This window comes from Xiphias gladius, chromosome 22, assembly GCF_016859285.1.
Source record: "Xiphias gladius isolate SHS-SW01 ecotype Sanya breed wild chromosome 22, ASM1685928v1, whole genome shotgun sequence".
In the NCBI taxonomy this organism is placed as follows: Eukaryota; Metazoa; Chordata; class Actinopteri; order Istiophoriformes; family Xiphiidae; genus Xiphias; species Xiphias gladius.
Genome location: NC_053421.1, coordinates 2,639,773 through 2,665,970, shown reverse-complemented (window position 1 = coordinate 2,665,970; position 26,198 = coordinate 2,639,773). Strand labels below are relative to the sequence as shown.

Sequence of the window (26,198 nt, the reverse complement as noted above, 5' to 3'; positions counted from 1 at the left end):
TTTTTATGAGTGTGTCCCTGATTTTGTTTGATGACAAAAACAGCAAATCTGCAGATGACTTGATACATGTTCCTGCCAATCTTTTCACTGACCTACAGGTGGCTGTAATACACCAAGAAACGTTACAAGCTAGTAAACATGGCTGTAATGCAGGTTTCAAAATGTTAAAGTAGTCAGCTTTACAAATGTTGTATGAGGATGGAAATTCATTAAACTCATTTGTTAGAACCCAAGGATATACACAGTGTGTTCTGGTGTGTAACACACAAGGTAAACTCCACAGGTCATCTTTTAATATTTGTTCTTAAGAAACTACAACAACACTTGCAGTTTTATTAGGCTGTGCTTAGGCTTAATGCTGCTTTTAGATGCTAATGTCATCAGGCTAACGTTCATAATGACAATGTTAACATGCACATGGTTAGCAAGTGTTATTTAAACATTTTCTCTCTGCATGTTAAGCATGCTTACATTTACTAATTAGCACTGATCAAAGATTTTGAAAAATAAATGTCTGTTAAGGTATTCGGTCCTAAACCAAAGGGTTGGACTAATTAAACTTTTGACTGGATGATGGTACTAGATGAAAAGTAAGTGGATAACCAGTGTCAGTAGAATTTATCCTTTGGGGCCCATGAATGTCTGCACACAGTTTAATGACAATTCATTCAATAGTTATTGAGATATTTACATCAGGGCCAAAGTGGTGGACCAACAACCAACCAACATTGCCATCCCAAGAGCCACGCCGCTAGTGTGACAAGAAAACATTTCTTTCCTCATTGACTTGCATTGACTCATGATGCTTTTTATACAAACCTTTAGCACAATGGGTCCTCCTAATGCTGTGAATGGACAGATGTCTAGGAGCACAGTACATAAACAAAGCTATGTGTGTTGCATTGACAGCAGATTTGTTCAGATGTTCATAACAGACATAAAGATGCATTATCTGTAGCATGAATTTCATGGAAAATCTAATCTGAGATTTCTGTTTTCTTGAGACTTAATTCAAACATGGAAATATTTATTGATTTCATTGGTTTCTGTGCTGTAATTTTAATGTGCATAATGTTCACTATAGAAACGGGACTAGAGTTTTAAGAGAAACTTAACACAGTGCAGATGTAATATCTCTGCCACTGCGACTGGCAGTTGCATGCTCACAATCTTGACATATGGGTGTGGGGTGCTTGGGAAGTGGGAGGTGAACACTCGCCTCGTAGTTTTAGGGGCTGTCAAGTGAACAGAATTTCAAATATTTCTGGAAAAAGGAAAATAACTTCTGTTGCAAAAAACACTATAAAATGGGACCATGGTCATTAGATATTCTTAAATTACTGTTTAAAGAGCAATATCAATTAATTAATCATGAAAAAAGAACATAGACAGAAAAAGACTGAATAATTAACCTTACTTCAATAACTGGTAATTTAAAATATGTATTCCTGTCTTTTTTAACTCACCGAAAGGAGTAAATGCATTTAGGCCATCAGCACAATTCAATCACCCAATCTCTACCTTCTTGGTAAATTCAAAGGTTAATTCTCTGCAAGCTCAAACAGTGCAGTATTTTAGGCCATCACAGTATTACAGTGAGAAGTCTTTCCCCACACCTCTGAACTGGTTACAGCCTTTTCACTCTTTCAACACCAAAACAATCAATAGCCCACTCAGTGATATCGGCCAGTTGTAAATATGTGTATAATTATGTGGTGATACCAAATATTTTGGAACATCAAGTTCATTAAACCCATTCTGTCTCATCCCATTAACTTCTGTGTATTGAAAATCTTTAAAGGAAGCCTTGCTGTTTGAACGGTGTACGGTAAACGCTGTTTGAACTATTAGACTAGTAATCCTTGGTAACACAGTGGTGGGTTGGTGAGCTGTCACGTAATGTTTTGTCAAGACTGTGTGTGAAAAGTAACAGTATGAACAAAAGTCAGTCCTTGCATTAAACTCTGGATGATTCAGCAATTTGGGATACAAAACTATAATTAAGAGTACGTTTAGTGTTCTCTTTCTCAGGGTCAGGATTATTTCATGGTTGCTCCAAATTTCCAATGTGGTTTTTTGGGGGGGGGATTTTAAGTGATGGTAAGAGTTGTTTCTCAGATAACAGAAATGTCTGACTTTTGCGATCACCCTATGATGGGGTCAGACCAAAAAATACGTAGCAAGTATTAATAATAAACCAAAAAGAATATAAGCTAAACCATTTTAAATCAATATTAGCTAGCTATTAATACTACAACATTACTATTTGAATATGCATTAAATGTTTACTGTTTTGAAGTTTATTCCAATAACTCGAAAATTCTAGACAAACAAGGCCAGGCTGCATCTTGCAAGCTCAATTTTGTCTACATGGTTCACTGCAAGACACAAATCAATCTCATGTCTGCATGTTAAGTATGGAGCTGTTGTCAGGAAGTGGTTAAACTAGATTAGCATAAAGACTGGAAGCTGGGGGAAACAACTAGCCTGGCTCTGTCCAAAGTTTAACAAGCATGCCTACCAACCTATAGTGTAGACAGGAATGATATTACAGGCATTTACATTAAAGGCACCAGCATGATTAGATTGAAACAAAATCATAACTTAATGCAGGGCAACGCAATATAGCCTGCCACTTGAATGATAACCGTGCATGCACATGCACAACCACTTGCAGTTGGCAGACGAAACCAGAGCAGCCTCAAATGGTAAATTGTTGGAAAAATTCTTACCCTTTATGCTCATGACTGTGTAATCACCTTGTATTGACCTTGTATTATTACTTGTGTGAGAGTCTGTGCAACTATCTCATGAAGACAGAGGCTTCGCCCAGGGGAGGAAGTGAACACCAGAGAGGAAAAGGGCATTCTTGTTCCTCTCCTCAAGGCCATATCACTTGTCTATTCCTGTATGATAAGCAAAGAACTATCTTCACCATGTGTGTGATATATGTCAGCGAGAATGCAAGCCTCTACCCATCTGGCATTATAAAAGTCTCATGTGAACTCTGTATTTTTGAACATTTGCACTGCAGACTCTCAGTGTGTAACTTGTTCTCTTGCCGCAAGAATAAACAACCAACTCTTGTGAATTTCAGACAGTTTTCCTGAGTTTGTCTTAGAATTTTCTTATCATAAATGGTAACTGGACTGCACTTATATAGTGCTTTTCTAATCTTATTGACCACTCCACATTCACTCATTCACACACGCATTCACAGAGCGCTTTTCTATACATACACACACACACTCACACATCAATGATACATAGGGGGCAATTTTGGTTTCAGTATCTTGCCCAAGCACACCTCGACATGCGGACTGGAGGAGCCGAGGATTGAATCATGAACCTTCCGGTTAGTGGACGACCAGCTCTACCTCCTGAGCCCGTCAGTGTTAAACTACTGTATTTGAGATAGGCCAATATCAGCCGATACGATCGGCTGACCAATATATCGGTCCAAGGCTAATGGATGGGATTGGATATATCAGCTATTATACAGTTGTGAATTTGGCCCGTTGGGAATGCTCCGTGAAATAGTAATTTGTTTTACCGTTTGCTACTGGAATAAGTGAAATTATTACTGTCACGCATTACCAGTCAACACTGGTCTCCATATTGTTTATCGTGACAAATCCTCTCAATTGTGTGTGTAATTCATCAGCAATCATAACAGCAAATTTTATACTGCCACAACATCCATCCAATGACATTGTTGCCATTATGACTTACTGTGTATCCATTCATTACTCTAGCAATGTTAGGCCTACGCTGACAACACACTGAATAAGTAATGATTTATTTTACTGCAAACTGCATGCAGATTGACAGAAGAGGAGAAATTCCACAGATATATATGCAGTTGTCTTTTTTTTTTAAGTAAGCAAGGCCACTAGTTCAAAGGCTTCCATTCTCAAAAAACAAAGCCTAGTTTCAAAATAAAAGCCACATAAAAATACAATACTGTAAAGCCATATGGAGTAGATTTGTGGTGCCCCTTATTGGCCAATTTTAAGATAATTTTACAACCTTAGTTCAACATTAATATCTACCATGTTTTGTGATGATTAGACCAGCTCATTGATTTTTGGCACAATTTATACCAGGCTCATGCACGTTTGGAACTGGTGGCACCTCCTATTGAACAATTTCAAAATAGTTTTACACGTGGTTCACTGCTGTTATGAAACATATCCTGTGAGTTTTGTAATGATTGGGCAAACATTTTTCTGATGTATGGTCTGATTTGTGTTAAGTATCCCCTAGTGGTAGAGTTGAATGAAACTTTCAGGATATGTTGCAGGTACTGCAAGTTTTGTAATGATTGGCCCGACATTTGTTGACTTTGGTTAAATTATGTGCTAAGCTATGCCCTTTTGAAGTTCATCTTGAAAACCAAATAAGATATCATAAAGCTTTATTAAACTTTTGATAAGCTGGGTCTAATAATAACACAGACAGTTTGGTAGCAAGCAAACCTATGGTTTAAGAGGTGATGTAAAAAATGTGTTTTTCAAAAGCTTCAAAATGGCAGAAAATCCATCATAGTGGATTTTTATAGTCCAAGAGGCTTTTTGTAGAGCAATTTGAGCTCAGCCTGCTTGTCAAATTTGAAGTCAGTAGGACTTATGGTGTAAGGGGCACGGGCCTTTTGCATTTTTAGGAATTAATTACAGCACCACCATCTGGCCGATTTGGCTCATATTTCTCGGGAAGCACTTGCACATCATCTCCAGTTATTGGGCCAAGTAACATGTTTTGTAGCTCATTCAGGCTCATAGCAATTTGAGCCGATGGCACAGGATGACAAAATGACAAAAAATAAATTAACAATAATAATAATAATAATAATAATGAACCAACACAAACACAATAGGATTTTGTCCCTTCGCGGTTTGTAAATATCTTAATTTCAGTAATCAATTAATCTAGAGAATATGTAAAAACCCTTTGTTCTTGAGGCCCTGTGATTGGGTGGGCCTGAGCGCAAAGTGGGTTGGCACAGATCCACCTTGGCTCACCTGATGCTATGCGTATTCTACCAACACCACTAAATTTAATTGATTAACACATTGTATCTCAGTTGTTGAACCTGTACACAAACATTCATATAAAAATGACAGTTTTGGAGGGAGTTATGTTCTGGCATGATTTCTCAGCAATCAAAAGCTGGCTTCAGTGACTGGAAGGTTGCCAGGATTGGTGCCTGGACAAAGACCTATACAACCTGTACTCACCTAGTGGTGCAGGGCAAATGGTTTTTAAGAGATGGTTACAGCAGGTATCTTAGCCTGGAGTTGGAGACTACAAATTTATAACAGAAAGTCTGCATTACTAACTGATAGCATAGAGTTTGAAAAATGTCAGTGCTTAACAGGCAGAGAATGTGCATTGAAAGACACAATCAAGTTCATTATGCGAAGATTAGGTTGTGGTTTCGGAGCTTGACCCAAACTAGTGACTCAAAGTCAAGATATGTCGAGCTCTGCTTCTTTAAATTGACCATTCTTTAAACATCTCATGAATCCCCCAACTTAAAGGAACGGAATATTTTTATTTTCTGTTTTCTTTTTTCTTCTACCAACATTTTAATACAACATTGTTATATATTGCTAGAATGAAAGAGACCCATTAACACGTTTGCGCCTTCTTTTCTCAGACAGCATTGAAGATTATATCCAGACTGCATCGTCCAATGTGGAATCAGCCAATCAGGAGCTTGCGAAGGTCAACCAATACCAGGTACACTGGACCTTCCCATGTGTGTGGTTTGCATAAATTTTGTTCCTGTTTTAATTTTGTGCACTAAACTGAGCTTTTGCATTGTAACACACTCACAAGAACACACTCACACTCCATGCAAACAAGGATTTTGCTAACTAGATTACACAGCTTTATCACATCCCCCACTAGCATAATAACAGAGATGATGTAATTTCATGTCATACTTTACTACCTCTTGCTTTAGTTAAATTAAATGTATTTAGAAAAAACATAAAGTGTTTGGCTGGAGACTTATAAATACACAAAACCATTCATATAATTCCCATTCCAGGGGTAAGTGTTATTTTTTTACAGAGATAATCCTACTAATAAATGGAGAAATCTCTGTCTCTCTTTCTTTCTTTCTTTCTGCCTTTGTGTCTGTCCTTTGATTTTCTCCAAAAGTGCTCATCCAATCAACTTCAAACTTGGCAGGTGTATTGCTGAGGACCCAAGGAAGTACTGTTAAGTTGTTTGGAGGAGTCCCTAACTCTAACCCTACAAAAATAATGATGTCACACCGCTCATCAGTGACATCACAGAGTGTTGCTCTTTGAGTTTGTAAATAGAACCCATTACTCCCATCAGGCTACCAACAGGCACATTTTGAACAGGCACTGCCCTACAGTTAAACTAGTGGATATAAAATTTGCAATTTTATCCTACAGGTGTATTGACTTAGAGAGGAAAATGCATTAAAAGACAACAAGTGCAGCCAGAAATGATCTAAGCTAGGTCTTTGTTTTGTTTTTCTGTGGTTTTCGGGGTGGCTAGAATTTCCACTTTACAGCACATATTGGAGAAACTTTTTTCATAAATGCCCAAGGATCTGTTTTTGCTGTTTCTTTTCAAGGAAATATATGTTTCTCCTGCTTTTCTGTCAGGGACTATCTCAGTAGACCAGAACTCGGTGTGGCCCCTGGCTATGGTAAATAATATATTGACTTAAGTGTCACTGGGTTAATAAAGGATATACCTTTTTACATGGGTTATATAGCTTTGAAGCTGCATCGAACTCTCTACTTGCAATGCCCCGATGGCTGTGGAAAAGATATGTTTTTTTGATTTTTGACATTTAGACCATTAGTGATATCTGTCTATTAAATCAACTGCCAGTAAAAGGAAGAATGTGAGATTTAAGTTCTGGAAATTATATAACGAAATTATTTATTTTTTTAATCATGGACTCAACTTTAATTTTTTCTATATTTACATGGATTTTCAACATCATATCAGCAGCTATTCAATGTGAAAACTATTGCTGGGCAGTTTCCAGAGTCTGTCATGGCTGCAGCGATTTCTGTCTGTCCCCACATACTGCTGCACTACTAGTGAGTGAACAAATGAGTGAATGGCAACAGCTTTCCCATTAATTGTCATTTCGTTATCTCAAGGAGAGCTGAGCCGTGACCGAGCTCACACTGAGCAATTTAGCTCTCCGCCAATCCAGACAGCCGTTGTCGTTGCAGAGGCAGAGCAGTTGAATCGAATAAAAAAAACAAAGGAGACAGACAGGCAGGCACAAAGTCAGACAAACACAGGAGCAACGATGGATGTGGAGAGAGGCAAGTCCAGATTCTACACAGCTCCATGTTAACATATAAACCTGATCACTCAGTTAAAGATCACACTGTAAAAGTTACAGACTTTATAGTTTGTAGATACAGTACATGTATTGAACTACTGATACGAAAATGGACCATAAGACTTCTGAAGGCGTCTTGTGGTGTCTGGCACCAAGATGTTAGTAGCAGATCCCTAAGTCCTGTGAGGTGGAGCCACTACGGATCAGACTTGTTCCAGCACATCCCCCAATGCCCTGTCACCTGCTGACAGTGGTCTGTCCCTCCTCAGACCACTGTCAGCAGGTGCTCACCACTGCTCACCAGGAGTCTTGCCGTTTCAAAGATGTTCTGACTCAGTCCTTTAACCATAATGATTTAGCCCTTCTCAAAGGAAAAAAAAAAGTTACCTGATAATAATAATGATGTCATTTGATAGAGCTATTAAATTAATGAACACCTTTGGGCTACAAAATGAAGTGCATTAAAATATCAATTTATATTGTAGAAGAACATCATCACACCATTCCCGGTTGAAAATCACACAGAGCCCTATGTCTAAACCAACAATAAATTCCTTCTCTATAGAAAGGCACTTTAAAGCCTATGCAGACGACTGATTATCAATTATAAATATACAGTAGCCCTCCTCTGAATAGCTTTATTACAATTTTTCAGAAAAGAAAGAAAGAAAAAAAAAACATGTTGTGTGTCCGTAGACTTTATGTAGCAACATTAAGCTTCAAAATCCAAACAGCCTTCCACTCTTTATAGAATCAACATCAGAATGAAACAAGACTAAGGAAGACAAAGCAGAGCTGTATAAACCATATAAACTCCACAGCTGCTGCAGCCCACAAACACGCATATTACAGCAAAAAAGGCGACTTGAAATGTAGTACACAAAAAAATGAGTAAATGTGATCCATTACTTCTACCCCAACACTTATGAATCTGCTTTCACCTGTTATTTATCAACTGCTTGTATCTTTTGCTTTTCATCCTTTTTAACAGTTTAACTGTTTTCAGTACTTGCACTTATATTTCATATATTATATCTCTGATATTTTCACCTATTTGCAGCATTTGCACATCAACAAACAGCTCAGTAGATTTTTACTTTTCAAATGACAACTCAACTACCTTCAACCTTTACACTTCAGTTGACATTTCTGTTTCTGTCAGTGCTTACATACTGTCTTTATCACTCCCACTTCAACTGAAATTTCATGTGCTTTCATCACTTCAATAAAAACTGCTTTTATCCATTACATGTCATTTTTTTAATCCCCTTAATTTATTTTCAACTTTGAAATGAAAGCTCATTTCATTTGCTTTCACTGCTTGTGCACCAACTGAGACTGAGTTAACTGAATTTTAATGTTCAGTAGACAATTCAACTACTTTTAGCTCTAATGTTTCAACTGACATTTCTGATGCTGTCAGTGCTTACATAGCAAAGTGACAATTCACTCCTGAAAATGCACTCCAGTACTTCTGGAACTGCCTTTAGTGCTCCCACTTCAACTGTACTTTCAGCTTATTTTAGCACTAACATGTCAAGTGACAGTTCCAATACTTTCAACTTTCATGATATGAGAGTTCATCTTCTTTTAGGGATTACACTTCAACTGACACTTCAGCTCCTTACTGTAAATGCTTCATCTTCAATTACAACTCTCGTGTAACAATCATAAGCAACAATTGTTTACAACTGCAATTTTTCAGCAATAGTAAACTCACATAACTTTTCTGCACATTTTTATTTCATTGATTTTCTTCCCCAAACTTCAGCCTGGCATATTTGTTACCACCACTGGTATTTAAATTAAAATTCACGTGTTTTTAAAAAATGTTTATAAAACGGCTCTAATGAAATAAAAAATCTCTAGATCATGATGAAGCCAGAATCCATTCTGTATTAATTGTGTTTTGAATGGCCGACTAGAGATGCAAACTTTTTGTGACAATGTCATGTCAAAAATGATAAAAACCTGAGGGCCATACTGATTTTAAGTCAAAGTCAATCTCAAAGTCTGAAGTGTAGACCCACAATCTTGTTCAGCTTCTGTCTGGTGTCAGTTTTTGGGTTCTCAATCTGCCCTAAGACCTCTAAATCTCCTTTAATTTCCACTAGGGGCTACCAGTCAGTAACTTGTATTTACCCAATATAAAGGGAATTTAGTGTGTAGTTAATGGCACTAATGTGATCACATAAAAATTAAACAGAACCGAGAGGGAGAAGGGGGGAGGAAAAGCTTGAAAGAAATAGATTGAACATTTTGCAGTCTTAGCACTGATGTAGCCTTGAACATTGGTCTGCATGCACCACTGCATCACTACCAATGGTCAATTAAAAGCGGATGTCATCTTCTTTTCGTGCCCGGCCTTGTCTACTCACTTTACATTGAAAATAAATTGAATCCATAATCCATTATCTCGAGGCAGATTACTCTCCCCACTGCAAGTTTCTCTAGTTGGCGTGATGTTTTATCACTTCATCGGTGTTCAGTGGACCACCATGAACTCTGATTGTTGATTGCTGCACAAGATAGTTTATAATTATCGATAAAACGGAGATGTTCTAGCAATTTAGTGAGGAAAAACCGTAGCCTTTTCACGCGTAGAAAAAAACTACGAAATAACTGAATTCATTATCAATTTCATGGGGGATGGTGGTAGAGGGGTTCCATGTTGATGTTATTGTTAAGACTTAAAAGTCCATCCATCTTCAGAACTAAAAATTGATCTCATAGTGAGCGACTACATCCTTCTGAGTCATGAAAAAATCAATTTAACACAGTTCTTCTCTTACTAAATTGAGAATAATTTGGAGCGTCAGCTTTGTTCCTTGTGGAAGGAACAAAGGAAGGGGGAAAAAAGAAGAAAAAAAGGAAGATGGCTTGTAAATGAATAGGTAGAGGGAAGAATGGACCCATCCACATACAGACACATACAAATTGTTGCTCTTTTGACAAATAAGATAATGAAAGAGAATAACCTAATCACAGTGGTAAAGCTCTGAATGATCACTGCACTCAGACTGGGGGGATGGGCTAACACTGACAGATTGCAGGGAAACTGGCTTTCTGTTCAATTACTCTTCCCCAAGTCCCTCTGGACTCTTTATACTACTTTGAAGGATATGGAGTGGAAATAACAATGTTTGAAGTTACCCAGGTTGATGTCAGTGACACTCCTCTGGCTCTGCCCCCTTCAGCCACAGCTGAGCTGAGCTTTTTGAAGAGGAGAGAGGGAACCTGACTTCGAATAAAACATGGATACATTTCTAAGATTTTACTTAATACAACTTTTTAGTTGGATTAAAAACAATATTAAATTTCAAAAGGCAGGTGTTCAATAGAACCAATTATGCAAAAGCATCAGATGGAATGATCAATATAAAAACTATAGGGGACAAAAAAATGTACACCAATCAGCCAAAATATGAAAACCAGTTACCGGTTTTCATGTTGTGGCTGATTAATAAAATGTCAATAAAATTTGACATTGTCATACAGGTAAATGTCAACCTTCTGTCAGCGATTACTGTACAACAGAAATGAAAATGTAGGAAGGTCATCAGAGCTTTTCCTTTTGTTGTTTTTAAACATCTGATAGGCATGCAAAGCCCCTCCACCTGACACAAAGTAATGTGCCTTTTTTTCCAGTTTGGAATTTGGAATAGAACAAAAATTCGGTATTTACAGTGAGTACTGCTGACAAAGTGCCACCTACAAAAACCTGATTAGCAGAAAATCCCAAATCACAAACCCAAGAAAAAAGGAACTAGTCGTGTTGTTTGATTGACAAGTAATCTGTGGAAATTGCAGCACAACAACAGAAATCAGGTATAAGCAATAAAGTTTGAGGACAAAATGAAAAGAACACCACATCAATGACTGCATGGTAGTAAAGAAAACGTACCAATTTATGTGAAAGATTGTGGTTGGCTCTCTTTATGAAGTACACATGCTGTACAGCACTTTTTTATGTTGGTATCGATTCATCTGTTGTTTTTTATTGCATGTACCGTATTTCTCTCTCTTGCATTGCAGTATGTGTATCAAATCACACGTTGCCTCCCCAAAAATTAATTTCTACCTCAAATCCTGACTTTGCTATTCAGAAAGAAGAAAATGTCTGGAAGAAAATGTCTTCCAGCTTGAAAGCCACAGCAGAGTGACTCTGTGAAACACCACAGTGCGAGTGCTTCACTCTGTGACTGACTGACGCACACACTCAGACACATACAGAGACATGATGTGAAAGGTGCTTTAAAGTAAGGCTTCCCCTATTGAATCCAGCATGATTGGACACAACACACCTTGCTTCAAGGTCAGTTCACCTTTCTTGCAGAACGTTAACCCTCAGTAGCAGCGATGAAGATGCCTGTGTGAGTCGTCAAAGCCTTAATCTGTCTTTATTGTTATATGTAACAGCTTGGATGAATGAGTCACATCACTATAAATGGTCCTGTTGTCTCTTTAAACAATGAAATCTGAAGCAGCTGGTCATAGGTCAGGCAGCTATATGTGCGAATCTACAACCTTATTTGTTCTTGTAAAAGCTTGTTTTCTTTAGGGTAGTAGGTTGATTTAACAAGGAAACATTCACACCTATGGGCAATTTGCTCCACACAAACTCTGAACCCAGAACCTTCTTACTGCTTGTGTGCTAATTCCACAACATCTATCTACTCTTCTTTCCAGAGCTGTCCACTGTGTCTCACGGTCTTCATCTGCAAATGTTGTTGGCATAGTTATCATCTCGTGACCCATCCCACCCAGTGAAGTATAGAGCTTTAGTTACATGACAATATGGAGTTGTACTTTATGTAGGCCATGGTGGATGATGATAAAGACTGTGTGATACAGCTGAAATTTTGAGGAAAAAATCATTGTGCTTACAATGTGAACAGGTTGAGCCATTTCTTGAAACAATTCTCTTCATGCTCTTTTTCGTCCTAAAGCACTTCAAATACTTAGATCAGAGCGCTCATTTTATTCAGTCTGATCTCGCAGTTTTAGGTCATTATGATGCTGAGGCCAGACAGGAGTGTCCACTACTTCAGAGTTAGACTACATGACTGACTGATGAGCTATTTAAAACAAAAGGACAATATATCTTTAAGGCAAAATATGCTGATGCTGGTCAGTATTTTTGTACCGTTACTGACAATGGTCGTCACAGGGCTTCTTCCCAGGATGCCAGGATCATCTGTGAAGTCTGTTTTTATTTGCTGCTTCTCTTAAATATCATAATCAGGGTGACTGCATGGGACTCTGAGTTTTATGTAAATTGCATATAAGCCGATTACAAGTGAGGCAGTTCCGCTGTAAACATTATTTATTTTATGGACTTCCAATTTTCCCGACCAGATGCGATAAAGGGAGAATAATATTATGGCCATTATCATTGCATTGCATTATTGTTGTATTATGGGGATATTTCTCATGTCACACAAGGTAAGTAGTTTTTCTCCCAGAGACACACTAAGTTTTTCTTCCATGTAAGGGAAGCGAAGATGAGGCAGATAGTTGTTTTGTGACAATGCTATCATCTTTAATGGTTATAATGCAGTTTTGTCTCCCCTGGAGAAAAAGGTGTTTTAGAAATGGTTTACAGTTTTGGAAAGTCTGAGGAAGCCTCAGAAATATTGAAAAATGGAAAGGTGGACAAGCCATTTATGCTATCTCTGCTCTGTGTCATCTTTTCTTTAACTCATCTCTCTGTCTTGCTCTTGACCTGCACTGCTGACCTTCAGATGCATGAGTGGGATATCTACACAAGTTTTCAAAGTCTTAAAGCTCTTAAATGCAAGATTTCAATGTAAAAAACAGATATTTCACCAGAGGAGACCATGCTATCCTTCTAAACTAGGATGCCTGTATTCACCCTATTTGCCCAAATGGTTTGGTATGGTCATTATGAGGAGTTCATCTCCAAGGAAATAATAACTTAAGACTGACCCTCAAGTGTCTGAACAACATCAACAAAGCTCATTTCCAGAGGGTTTTTCTTACTTCATTGGCATGCTTCCATATAGGTAGCAAACTGGATGGGGAATTGGTCATTTTTTTTAACATGACCTTATAAGATATCAGGGTACTGAAGTTCTCAATATTCAAAACAGTTACCTCTTGGTACTGCACAGTCCTGCTAACAATGGTAGCACTAGTTGCTTAGTGCAGGTTTAAAATATTGATGCTAAGAGATTAAAATGCATAAGAGGTTAGAGTCCAAATGAAAAAATAACACAAATTACTTTGTATGAGGCAGATTGTAAAAGGTAGTGATAGATGAATCAGGGGAGTCCTTTACTTTCTCCCTGACAGTCACTGATGTAGTTAAAAAGCTTGACAGAGGCAAGGTGGATGAGTGTCTCTGAGCTGCTAAAGGTTCTGACTTTTGTCTGTCTGTTTTGGCTGTGTGACAGTATTTCTTCCATATCTTTTGGAAGTCAGGTGGAGGTCAGGTCCCCATGAACAAATAGAAGGTTGTAGGTCTAGATCTAGGATTGTCTAGATCTGCCAAATCTCAGGTTCAGTTGGTGCATTGCAGAATCTTTCCTGATTATGGAACAGTGGACTTACTCTTTGCCTTCTCTCAAATACTGAAAGGCTCATGGGTGTTTTGTGGTCTTGGGGAAAGCTTATGACTGTGTCTCTGGAGATCTTCTGTGGGGGATGCTTCAGTTGTAAAGTGATAGGCCTGTTGCAAACAAGCAATTCTTTCTAATTCATTCTCAGACTTTGCCCAGGTTGCCCTTTGTTACATTTTCTATTTGTGATTTTAATGGACAGAATTTGGAGGTGCAGCAAAGGACTGGAGCATCTACTTTGATGACCTCAAGCTTGCAGCTCAGCTTTTGCTGATGATGTGGTTCTGCAGGCTTTGTCAGCCTGTGTCGTCCTCCACTGTGCACTGACTTCGGTTGGCAGCCAAGTGTGAAACGGTCAGGATGAGGGATAAAAACCTCCAAGTCTGAGACCAGGATTCTCTGCCAGAAAAAGATGAATTGCTCCATAGAGGATGAAAGGGAGCTACTGCACCTATAGAAGGATTTTAAGTATCTCAGGGTTTTTCTCACAAAATTGAAGAATGGAGATTTATGCATCAACTGTAGTTATGTAGTACCTTTGTCTTGGTCTGTCGTTGTATGAAGCTGGAGCTGAGCCCAATTAATATTTCTTTGAGTACTGACTGAAAGGATAAGATCACTGCTACAAGCAGGCAAATACTGTTTTTTTCACATGATGTCTGGGCTCACTCTTAAGGGTGATCTCCAGTAGCCATCCCAGACTCAGCTACTCCTTGCTTAAAGCAGCCATTTGAGGTGATTCCGACCAGGATGTTTCCCTGGACACCTTCCATTCAACTGGGAGACAGACGTGATGCAGACCCAGCACACGCTGGAGGGATTTTATACACTATAAAAGAAATGTTTTGGCTCAACAAAGAAAATTCACACAACAGTTTGTGTTAAGCTTTTTGTGTTATAACAATTTCTGGCAAATTATGTTTAACCAATTCAGAAGTATTATTGATTACCATGTACGGCAGCAAAATTGGCAGCATAAACACAGGACGTCAATAAAACATAAAAATTAAGTTGTATTTGATATTTAAAATGAAGTTAAGTGCTATGTGCTTAGTTACTATGACCTCACTGCAAGTCCTTTCAAGCTGGTTCAACTTAAAAACATAAGTTCCCCTGCCGCCTCACAATTATGATTTAAGTTAGCTTGCATCTTTAATCATTACACACAGTAACTAAAATACCATCAGGAATAGTTAATTCAAACTAAAATACAGAGTGTTGGGAAATCTGCTAATATGCTGATGTTGTTTCTTTAGAAACTTAATGTAATGAGTTGAGTGAACACTCAGTAGTTCATTCATTCAACTCAGTGTATCAGCACAATTTTTTTAAGTTGACCTCATTTAAAAAGAGTTGAGACATTAGTTTTATCAGTTGTTTTACTTGCATTTGGAATTCCATTGTTGCAATCTTTTCTCACCGTTATTCAGTAAGTTAATCTTTACAAATGAAGTGAAGGAAAACCAAATGTTAGGCATTTAACCTCATCGCAAACATACCACAAGACTACAAATGTCATGAAATACAAGCATATACAGCTGTCCACGATCTTAACAAAAACCTGCAACTTTTTCTGTACTGTTTTATTTGTTCATTTCATATTTACACTTTAGATCTCCATATTTTAACAAATCTGATGATGCTGAATCTTCATAAAATACTGTACATGAGAGTCAGTGTTTTTTTTTTTTTTTACTTGCTTCCACCAAATTGCAGGAATACCCTTTAAAATATTTCAAAAGTACATATAAGTACATTTTGGTATGTTGGGGTAGCTTGGATTTAGAGTATACAAATTATGCACTATAGCAAAAACACAACAACTTGTAACTTTGATTCTCTTCAGGACTTTAGTTCACTCAACCTAGATCTTTGCACTCTTGGAGTCAATGATGGCACTCTTTATCTCTTTCCTAACAAGGGTTCCCTCAAACTCTTTCATTGCCTTGTAGAACAAATTCAAAATAAGTTTAAGCCTTAATACATAGACAAACAAGTTCCATAAATACATGAGACAAAATAATTGTCATTTCACAAAATATAATTCAAGTTGATTATCATACCTCAAGAAGTAAGTTCATAACATGCCACATTGAATTGTAGGAGATGCACCCTGAAATGAACCGTTTCACCAAAAATGTTATTTTAGTTTGACTTTACAGCTTCAGAGCACACTTTCACATTTAACGGAGAATGAGTAAACGGAATTCAAATTGATAACAAATTATTAAATCTTTGGAATATGCAATGTTGTTTCTGTGAGTAATGTTAACTGCAAAAGTTTCCATATATTTTAGATGATGTAGCTTAGTATCTCTACAAAAGTCACAGGGACACCATGAACAAAAATGTATATCTGGAAATAAAAAATAGTTTGAAAATTAAATGACACTTACCTTGCATGTTAACTGGGAGGGAACATTGAGTCATCAAACAAATTTCATTCAGTTACGACAGCTTGAATTTCTTTTTTTTTTAATCAATGAACAAATACATTGGACTTGAAATTAGTTACAACTGTATAAATTTTATTTTGTCAGCACAAGTCATTAGAATTATGTTTGCAATTCAAAACGTTTAACTAAATTGCATTTTAGAGTGGATTCAGGCTGTCTGGGAATGCCCCTGGATCCCCTAGGATGAGCTGAAAGATGTGACTGGGGAAACAGATGTCTGCTTACCCTTCTCCCACTGTGACGTGAGCCTGGATAAGAAGCTGGGTTCGTAGATTCCAAATAGTTCCTTAGAGCAAAGGGGTACAAGCGTTGACTTCAAGAAGGGTTTAACTGCTATTAGTTTTCTGCTTTAGTCAAATTTTAAATGTTGAATATTTGAGAAATCAGAATCAGAAAAAACCTAATATCGATCCCCGCAAGGACATTGTTGATTATGTACAGTATATTTTTTCCTACGCTGAATGTCTACAGAATTAACTTAAGAAGATGATGCAATTAAAAGAGCAGCAGTCAAACTTCAAAGAAAATGAAAACTGTGGAAAATGAGATGGAAATATGACATTTCATCATGATTTATTTGGAAAGTCTATTACACTTAGTTGCATTTTGTTTTTATCAGTACACCAACTTTTCCACTTCAGCCAAGTGTAAAAACCTCTCTATGATATTTTGACTTTTTGTCGAATTGCTGGTGTTCCCACTCAGGTTTTTTATTTGCAAAATGAAAATGCATTTAAATACAGGTGGGTGGAACCCTTGTTTGATTTCAGTCAAAAGTAAGACCTAGTCAGAGTTTGCAATACAATATGTACCACTGTGCTTCAGAGGATTTTCCACACTGACGTGAAGAAGATTCTCAATGAAACTTACATTTTAACCTACAACATCATGCTTTAAGATAATCATTACAGTATAGCTTTTGGAAGCCTAATTTATAAAAAATCTGCGTGGATATCAAACTTTAAAAACCTATATTGATTATACCCAATCTTAAATTAAACTATTCCCCTCATATTACACATTAAAAGTGAATAAAAATGGTGTGAGGGAGACGCTGTCTTCTCCCTGAGGACTTCCAGCACTCATTGGCCTTCAAGTGCTGGCACTAAGGACACATTCTCTGGCAGATTAAGTCACTGTTGATAAGGGCATCCCTTCTCTATCCTGCTCTGCCTCTCCCTCTGCGAGTCCCTCCGTCCCTCCTCTCAGCCTGCCCTGCAATCTGGAAAATTCTGGTTTAAAAATACTGCAACACTCCCTTTGTTGTACTAAGCCCTTTTTTGTTCCCCCTCTACCTTATTTATTTTCTTGTTCTCCCCAAATAACAGGAGTGCTGGGATGAGCGAGCAGGAGAAATAGAGAAAGAAGAGACGATGGATGAGAGAGGGAGGGAGGGAATACAGTATATAGAGAGAGGGATCGACTCTGCACTGTCAGAGCGAGCAGAGAGACGGAGAGGATGGCAGAGAAAGTTTATAAGGCGTAGTTTAGGAGGAAATGCGTGAGAGAAGCTGGGGAATCTGTGGTGGCCAGCTGCAAGAGGGGAGATAGCGGAGAAAGGCTTTTAATTCTCAATCCCCACAGAGCCTTTGAAAATTACCAATCTTCTTATCACAGACGCAGGGCTGCTTATGCAAATTGTTGTGGAGTGGAACGTTTAAACGGAAAATTACTCGACAGCATTTTTTCTCCCTCTCTCCCTCTCTCTTGCACACAGAAAGCCTGTTTTGAGTCTCAGATAAGAAGATGAATTGCTCTCTCCGTGCTTTGAAGCGCGTCAGGATTTAAAGACTCCAGCCTCGGCTCTGGTCTAACGCTGCTGCTCTCGCTGCCTTTGTAGCAGAAAACAGGCTGGAAAAAAACAGGAGAAAAAGCATTTCAGAACAACATAGATTCTGTGCTCCAACACATCGTCACTGCCTGAGGAGACGAGGAAATATATAAATATTCCCTAACCCCTGCTCTTCACTCTATTTACTTTAATATTTTTGCTTAGCACAGTCTACAGTTTTTCCGTTTAAAAAAAAGCATGGCAAGTAATTGACATGAATGAATAAAACCCACGTGCTGTGTGGAAGAATGTTTGAAGCATTTATCTAAATTACACAACAGGCAATATTAGAAACTAATCAGAAAATTGTTCTGAAAACCATTCAAGAACTATAAGCATTTAAAATGAAAATAGCGGACTGAATAAAAGTGATTATGAAATTGTGAGGTTTTACATGTTTTTGAGTTTTGTGTCCTGTGATCAAGCAGTCTTTGATGTTTGCCTCATTCCTCTGTACAGATTGACTGAGTAGCCTACCTCTAGCCTGGCACCTTCCTAACACAAGGTAATAGGTATAGGTAACATGAGTTCTAAACACTAACATAAAATAAAAAAAGGCTTGCAAAGCAACAATTGTTTATGAAGAATTTGTGTAGAAGTATTTTCAATACTTGAAGATGATCAAAAGCTTTGCAAAAAGGCGATAAACCTGCAGAAGTCACCATTTCACCTCATCTTTTCTTTGTTTTAAAGTTAAGCAATGGTACGGGCACTAAAGAATTTAATGAACTATAAGCCCTACATGGGCTGAATGAATGAGTTCAGGGGAAGAATAAGATTTGGGTGCCTTACGTCTGCCAGTCTGTTACTTCCATCCTCCACTTCCTCCTCTTAGTGATGTATTGGTGACATAACACAGGCAAGATTAATGTGCAGCAGAGCCATCACAGTGCTGACTGCACAGCACGTCGATGGAAGGAAGTGTAGGCAACCACTGGACTTTTTTTTTTTTTTGTATTTGTTTCAAGATGCCTTTTTTGTTTCTTGTTGTTTGTGCAAATCGAGTGCATGCAAACGTGTGCTGTGGGGTTGCATTGAATTATTTCAATGGGCTGTTGTGGCTAAGTGGTTATTAAACCGGAGCTTGACATTCACAGGGCTGCTAATGCACTATGGCAGTGGCTTTCGCGTATGCACACGTGGGGGGTTGGAGCTGAATATTCTAGCTTTCTGAGGAATCAATGGTTAAATCACTGCTGTCGAATGTAAACCACCAACAGAGAGAGGAAACACAGACAACTAAGATTATTTAATAGCCAACCAGTTATGCAAAGATTTAAAGCACCATCATCATTATTGTCTTCTCACCCAGATGTAGGTTTGCTTTTGAAGGACACAGCAGGCGGTGTAAAGAGTCCTATAGGGAACAGTCTAATGCTTGAACTCCACCCACGTACTGAATCCTTTCTCCCCACAGAGGCAGCTGAGGAAGAGAAAGTGCTACCTCCTGGTGGCTGGAGCCATCGTCCTCACCATCCTCATCATCATCATTGCTGTTTCAGCAAGAAAATAAGACTGGCTACTGTGGTAAGATGCATTATCCACAATACAGTACTGCAACCCCTGTCCCAGACATCTGACTTTGTCAGTTCCACACTGTTCCATAAAACTAGTGCTTGGATTAGGCAAATTGCCTTTTGTTAAAGCTAGGATATCAACCAGACAGTGTCATCAACCTGTGATGTCATCACATACAGTAGGGGTAAGTGAAAGCTACGTTTTTCCTTCTTACAAAATCTAGTGCGGACTTAGACTTTAAAGGCAGTTTAGCGCCATGGAAAGCAGCCTTAAACCAGCAGTAAAGTGCATTCACATTATGTACCAAAAGTATGGAAATAATTTGTGCTATATGAGTGTGAATACAACTATGGCACCGAAGTAGGGAGCAGATGATTCCCCCACACTCCAAACTATCCTGTTGTAGAAACAATCTTGTCAGTGAGTATTTTGTAAAGAAAAAAGCTGGAGGAGCTGCTGTACAAATCAGCCGTCCATTGCATATTCCAAGAATTAAACAATGAAATGTGTTTTTAGCATACAAAGTGAGCACTACATACTTACAGGACATACCATTAATACATACCATAACTTTGTTTTTGTGAGTGTAATGGTTACCCAATGGTACACTAATTTAAGGCTGCCTACATTTAAGGTTTCCTACATTCATAAAAGGTAACCGGCCACCATTTACAAATCTTTATAGCAATCTTGTGTTGATTTTAAGATAAAGAGGATTTAAATTCAATGTAATTCCAATGTAAGTTTAACAACACCTCTCTCTCTTGCTCTCACAGTGCCATTTTGTTTCCCAAGCCTTGAAACAGGGCTAGGCGATAAAACGATCTTGATAATTACTAAAAAAAATTCCCATAGAAGTGATGATAACCTGATGAGTACTTTGCAATAAATGTTTCTGCTCTGCATTTGGGTCAACCCTCTGCCCACTCACCCTATCAGGCTACAGCAGTTGGACTATGTAGCCGACATGTGTGGGACCAGCAGAAAGAAAAACAGACAGGCAGACATTGGAACTATAAAAATGAGCAACTGAGGAGAGTCACACGGCTGCACAAGACAATGAAATTGTCACATGCACAAAGAAGAGGTCACACAACATTGATTTTTAAAGCTCGACAAACAGCGGAGCGATATTTGTGCAAGATATGCAGGTGACCCCTGCCGACAAGGACGGAAAACACAACAAACCATTTCCTCTATTAGAAGAGCTTATGTTATCATCCCACCATCCCAGTATGCAGAAAGAAAAAGTCTGCACTCCCATGCTACTGGCACTAGCCCCCAAGTTCACAAACAAGTCTCCTGTGGGGATGTTAGAACAGTGGGAAAACCGGGGTTCACAAGCTGATGAAACCAGCTGAGTCCGGGTATAAAGCTCCAGGATGGATACTGTATGTCAAAAATGACTGATGTCAGGCAATATGAAAAACAGACAGAATCTTTATGTACAGTCATTTATGAATGCCTGATGATTCTTCTCCCGTTGACTCTCTGCTGTCTAATTAAGACTGAAGCATTCCTTTCTGCCCTCTGTCATATTGGTAGAGGTTTGAAAACATCGCTTCCCAGCATCATGTAGATTTAGAAGAAAAAAAAACGTGAATAAAAGAAGAATTTTAAACATATGATTTCACCATATAAGACAATCAACTGTACTGCCATACTGGTTCCACCGTCACAGCATTGTTTGTGCACTTTAGGATGGCAGTGTCCATTTTTTAAAGCGTTAACAGTGAACTAAATGGCAGCTCTCCTGTATGACTGACCTTTGGTAAAATATTTAAAAAAAAATATTTGTGCCTTCTGTAAAAGCATTATTCCATTTGATTAGTGTTACATTTTAATTTAGTTTTCATCAGTGACATTTTTGTCATGCATTCAAAATTTTAATATAATGTAAGCATTTTGAGGCTACAGCTGTCGCCATCTTTGTTATACTCAGTTACCATGGCTACAGGTGTCGTTCTTGTCTATTGTGAGTTCTGTAGTAAAGGTCCTGCTTAGTTGTTCACACACACAGTAGCTATTTGACACTGCTCTGCAGTTATACAGAGTGATTCTCCTCAGTAAATCCAGTTATCATTATAAACTGGCTGTTTGAACAGAAGCTCTCTCTCTCTGTTGTTCCAGCTCACCTAGCATCACCACAGCTACCTGTTCTCTCCACTGCAGAGCAGTGAATCGATCAGAAGCAGATTTTACTCACCTGTTCACTAAAATACTTTACATTGTCTGAGTTTATCTTGAGAGGAGAATCTAAAATGTTTTTCTTGAGCAAACATCTCGAGACAGATTTAGATCGTTGACTCGTTCATTTCAGTAGCAACACCAAAGACAGCTAAGTGAAAGTAACATTAACATTAATGCACAGCACTTGATAGTGTTATATAAGCCTACATTTTTATGCCACCACAGTTACAGCTGTGGCCAGCGGCATTATGTTTTCAGGTTGTCCGTCCGCCTGCCCGTCCTTCATTACGTCCGTCTTATTCTTGTAAACCCAATATCTCAGGAACACCTTGAGGGAATTTCTTCAAATTTGATGCAAACATTCACTTGGACTGAAGGATGAACTAATTAGAATTTGGTGGTCAAAGGTCAAGCTCACTGTGACTTCACAAAACACATTTTTGGCCATAACAAAAGAATTCAAATGCTAATTATGATAAAATACACTTAATATCATCCATCCATCAGATATATCGCTTATCCTGTGAGGGTCGTGGGGGGAGCTCTGGAACCAGTCCCAGCTGACATTGGGTGAAAAGCGAGGTACAACCTGGACAGGCTGCCAGTTTATTATTAAATTCTTCACTACACTACATATATTATATGAATCTGGACAAACTGCAACTTGAGCGATTTGCAGAGGCATACAACCACAAGGTGGTAATTCTAGTTATAAATGTCAGCGTGCTACCTAAGTCTTTTTGTGGTTTGTTGCAGCTTCCTATCTAATTCTCAATGGACTGTAGATACATTTAATCCATAAATCAGTTTCTTCCAAGAACATCAGATTCCTTACCTCGGAGAGACATAACATTACTGAATGCAAGGTGTTTCTTGTTAACAATAGTGCAATAGGACAAGCAGCTAACTCATATACTTCTAAACAAGAAAAGGGTGGCAAAATATGCTGTTTTCCTAATCTGGAGCCAAAATGTGTGATTCTGCAGATACACAGGTTATTGCATAAGACTTTGCATTACAACAGTAATTCGTTCATTTGTCTATTCTTCCATCTTTCATACCATTTTTTATTTATTAATTTTTTAAATATAAATTTCCTCATAATTCTTGTTGTCAACAATTACTTTTTCTCAAGTTTCAGTCTCATTTTAGTCACGAAAAATAGGTCGTCTATGTTTTGTTACAGTTTTCGTTGAAAAAATTACCACTGCTTCCTTGTATAAATAACACAGCACTCCAAAATAACACTGGCCAAAGTCACGTGTCAAACACAATGCTGAGTTGTCAATCCAGCACAGATGCGCTGAGCTACAGGTCGACTGGATACGAGCTCAGACTGTTATTGTGTGCTTTGGTGCCAGCTCTTAGAATATAGCTCCGATTAAGCAAAGGCATTTAGCGTCACGTTTGCTTTATTAACGGGTGCTTCAGGCTATCAGAGTTAGCTAGTTGGTAGCCATTTTATCATACCACCTCAGTTACTCTCAGCCACCAACTTCATAATTTAGATTTTGTTAGTCCACTAACTGACAAAGATGGCAGCTATGAGTGACATCATAGATGCTAAAGCCATGTTTTTTTTTTCTCCAGTGTATAAACAGAATACATTTTTTTGCCTTATATAGTTAGAATCTTTATGTCTGTTGGTCACATATGAAACTGTCTGGTAACCTGGTGGATTTCTTGTTTTTAATTACAATCAGTAAAGAAGATAAATTAAGAGATGGGCAATCCCAGGGCTGGAGTTTTTGATCAGATGTTTGAAATTCATCCTAAGAAGTGTTGAATTTATTTCTTACAGGAGAATCTGCAGAAAATTTATTTTAGTTTATTTTAAATTAGTTGGATTTACCCTCCTCTACACTGCTGAAAGTTTTAACAAAGCTGCCATATGACACTGAATAGCATATAACACATTTTAGCCTGGTATTTCTAATGGCTGAAAAAGCTCTCTTGACAAATGTTTTTTTTTTTTCTTGATGTTTACTTGATGTTCAATACAAGATGTCTCTGCTTGCATAAAGTATTGATCGTCACTTATTTTTCCTCTGTGGGGAGGAAATCCTGTGGAACAAAGTATTCTCTTCATAAAACAGCAGGCTGAATCAATGCTCCTGTGGCAACTGGCCCATGTTGAGGCTCAGCAGTTAGTGGTCCACACTCGAGTGGCTAGACACTACCAGTTACCACAGCAAGATAGTCTCCAAGCTAAAAAAAGAAACGGGCCATTGTGTAGACCATTAATGACTATTGTAGTGTTTGCACATGTTTAAAGAACACTTTATTGACGTTCACCTGTTTTGTCAAAAAGCAGCACCAAAGTGCAGACAAACTAATGACTACAGATATCTGTCCAAATTACTGTGAAATGTATTTTTGCTTTTGTGTTTAGTGCATGCAGGAAGTATTCAGACCCCTTCAGTTTTTTCACATTTTGTTATGTTGCAGCCTTATGCCAAACTCATTTAAATTCATTTTTTTCCCCCTCAGTCTACACTCAATACCTCATAATGACAAAGCGAAAATGTTTGCAAATTTATTAAACATTGAAATACTAAAACCAGTTATTGCTTTTAATATATAATACACACACACACACACATATATGTGTTTGTGTGTGTATGTATATGTATATATGTATGTAGGCTGTGCTCCAGCTCCAACACAGTTCTGTCATGGTTTCAATGTCCATAGGAAACAATTAAGCAAGAGATAATCTGTCCTTCAGCAGCCACATTTATATATACATTTTCCATGTTTTACAAGCTTAATGTTTGCAGCTCATGCAGATGTGATAATAGATCATTTTCGGGTGTGCTTGAATACGACAACCCTTTTTTTCTTCTCACTTTCTATTTGATACATTTTAGACGTCAATATAGCCGATACCACATCACGGTTAGTGTCAGTAACACAAAGTTTAATTTTGTTTGTTTTGGCAGACAATGTCGTGATCATAAAGTAACAATTTGATCTGCAGCTCACTATCTTGGTCATAACTGTTGGTCAACATAGTATTTACTGTATGAGCCATGATCAGATCTCTTACTGTTAATGTTGTCTGAAAACAGGAACAGAAAGAGACGTGAGCTGGTCAGGCAAAAATAAATTCAGCACTTAAAGATAGTGGAGTGGCGAAAAGAGCTGAGCGTGAGACAATCCTGAAACAGACACACGCACTGGCTACAGTGGCAGATATTTGTCTGGCAGATGCCACCAGCAGGTTGATAGTTTTTGGTTCAGAGTAAGATGTCTTTGCATGGATTACCATAAAATTTGTTACAGACATTCATGTTCCCCTCAGGATAAATTTTAGTCACTTTGGTGTTCCAACTGTCATCCAGCCTCAGATTTACTTTGTGTTTACTGCTAATTAGCAAATGATACTATGCTTAAACTGTAAAGTAAGATCTTGAAGCTCTGTCATTGTGAGCATGTTGATGTTAGTATTTCACTTAAAACACCACTTGTTCGTAATGAAGCATATGACTGTATAAAATTTAAAAAAACAAACAAAAAAAACCCCCATAATATTTAAACTTTGACGATGGTGATATCTTTGTTCTAGATTTCTTTCACACACATAACTTTCCATCAGAAGCTTCCCTCTACTTTATTTACTCAGATGTTAGATTAGTAGCTCTTCATGTTTATGGAAATAGACCGAAATCTTTGTTTTAGAAGATGAGGCGGGATTACTAACCACCGTGTGTGTGCATGTGTGTAAGTGTGTGTGCGTGGGCTTATTTTACTATATCCATGGGGTCCGAAACCCGGTAGCCCACTATACCTGTGGGTCTGACAGCTTTGTGGGAACCAACATGCTGGACTCCACAAGTTAAAATAGCCGTTTGAGGGTTAGGACTGAGGTGAGGTTTTGGGTTAGAATTAAGTTAAGTTTAGGGGTAGGGATAGGGTAAGGATGTTTGTGTGAGAGTGTGTGTGTGTGTGTGTGTGTGTGTGTGTGTGTGTGTGTGTGTGTGTGTGTGTGTGTGTGTGTGTGTGTGTGTGTGTGTTTGTGTTTGTGTGTGTACTTGCAGGTGTGTGTTCATTCCCATTGTAGGGAGATAATATTATAACCCACTATTTGAGTTTAGCAGAAGAGACCGGGTTTATTGCCACAGCAGAGCAGTCATAAGCCTGGCAAAGTCAACAAGTTCTTATACTAAAGATCCAGATGAACACAATTAGGTTCAGCTCCATCAAACATTTTAGTGGCAGAAACAACTAAATTTTATTGCAATTACTGGCCAAACATTTCATTATTCTTTACA

The 26,198-nt window shown here is 38.1% G+C and overlaps 1 protein-coding gene across 2 annotated transcripts in view; it reads left to right on the top strand.

Annotated features, from left to right (window-relative positions):
- tsnare1 (T-SNARE Domain Containing 1) overlaps nucleotides 1-26,198 on the top strand; it is a 178,246-nt gene that overhangs the window by 121,140 nt on the left and 30,908 nt on the right. For both annotated transcript variants that reach the window (XM_040118152.1, XM_040118151.1), the window contains 2 exons: nucleotides 5,660-5,742; nucleotides 19,634-19,743. In XM_040118152.1, the coding sequence (XP_039974086.1) occupies nucleotides 5,660-5,742; nucleotides 19,634-19,729 (179 nt within the window). In that variant the 3' untranslated portion in view covers nucleotides 19,730-19,743. The remainder of the gene's footprint in view (nucleotides 1-5,659; nucleotides 5,743-19,633; nucleotides 19,744-26,198) is intronic.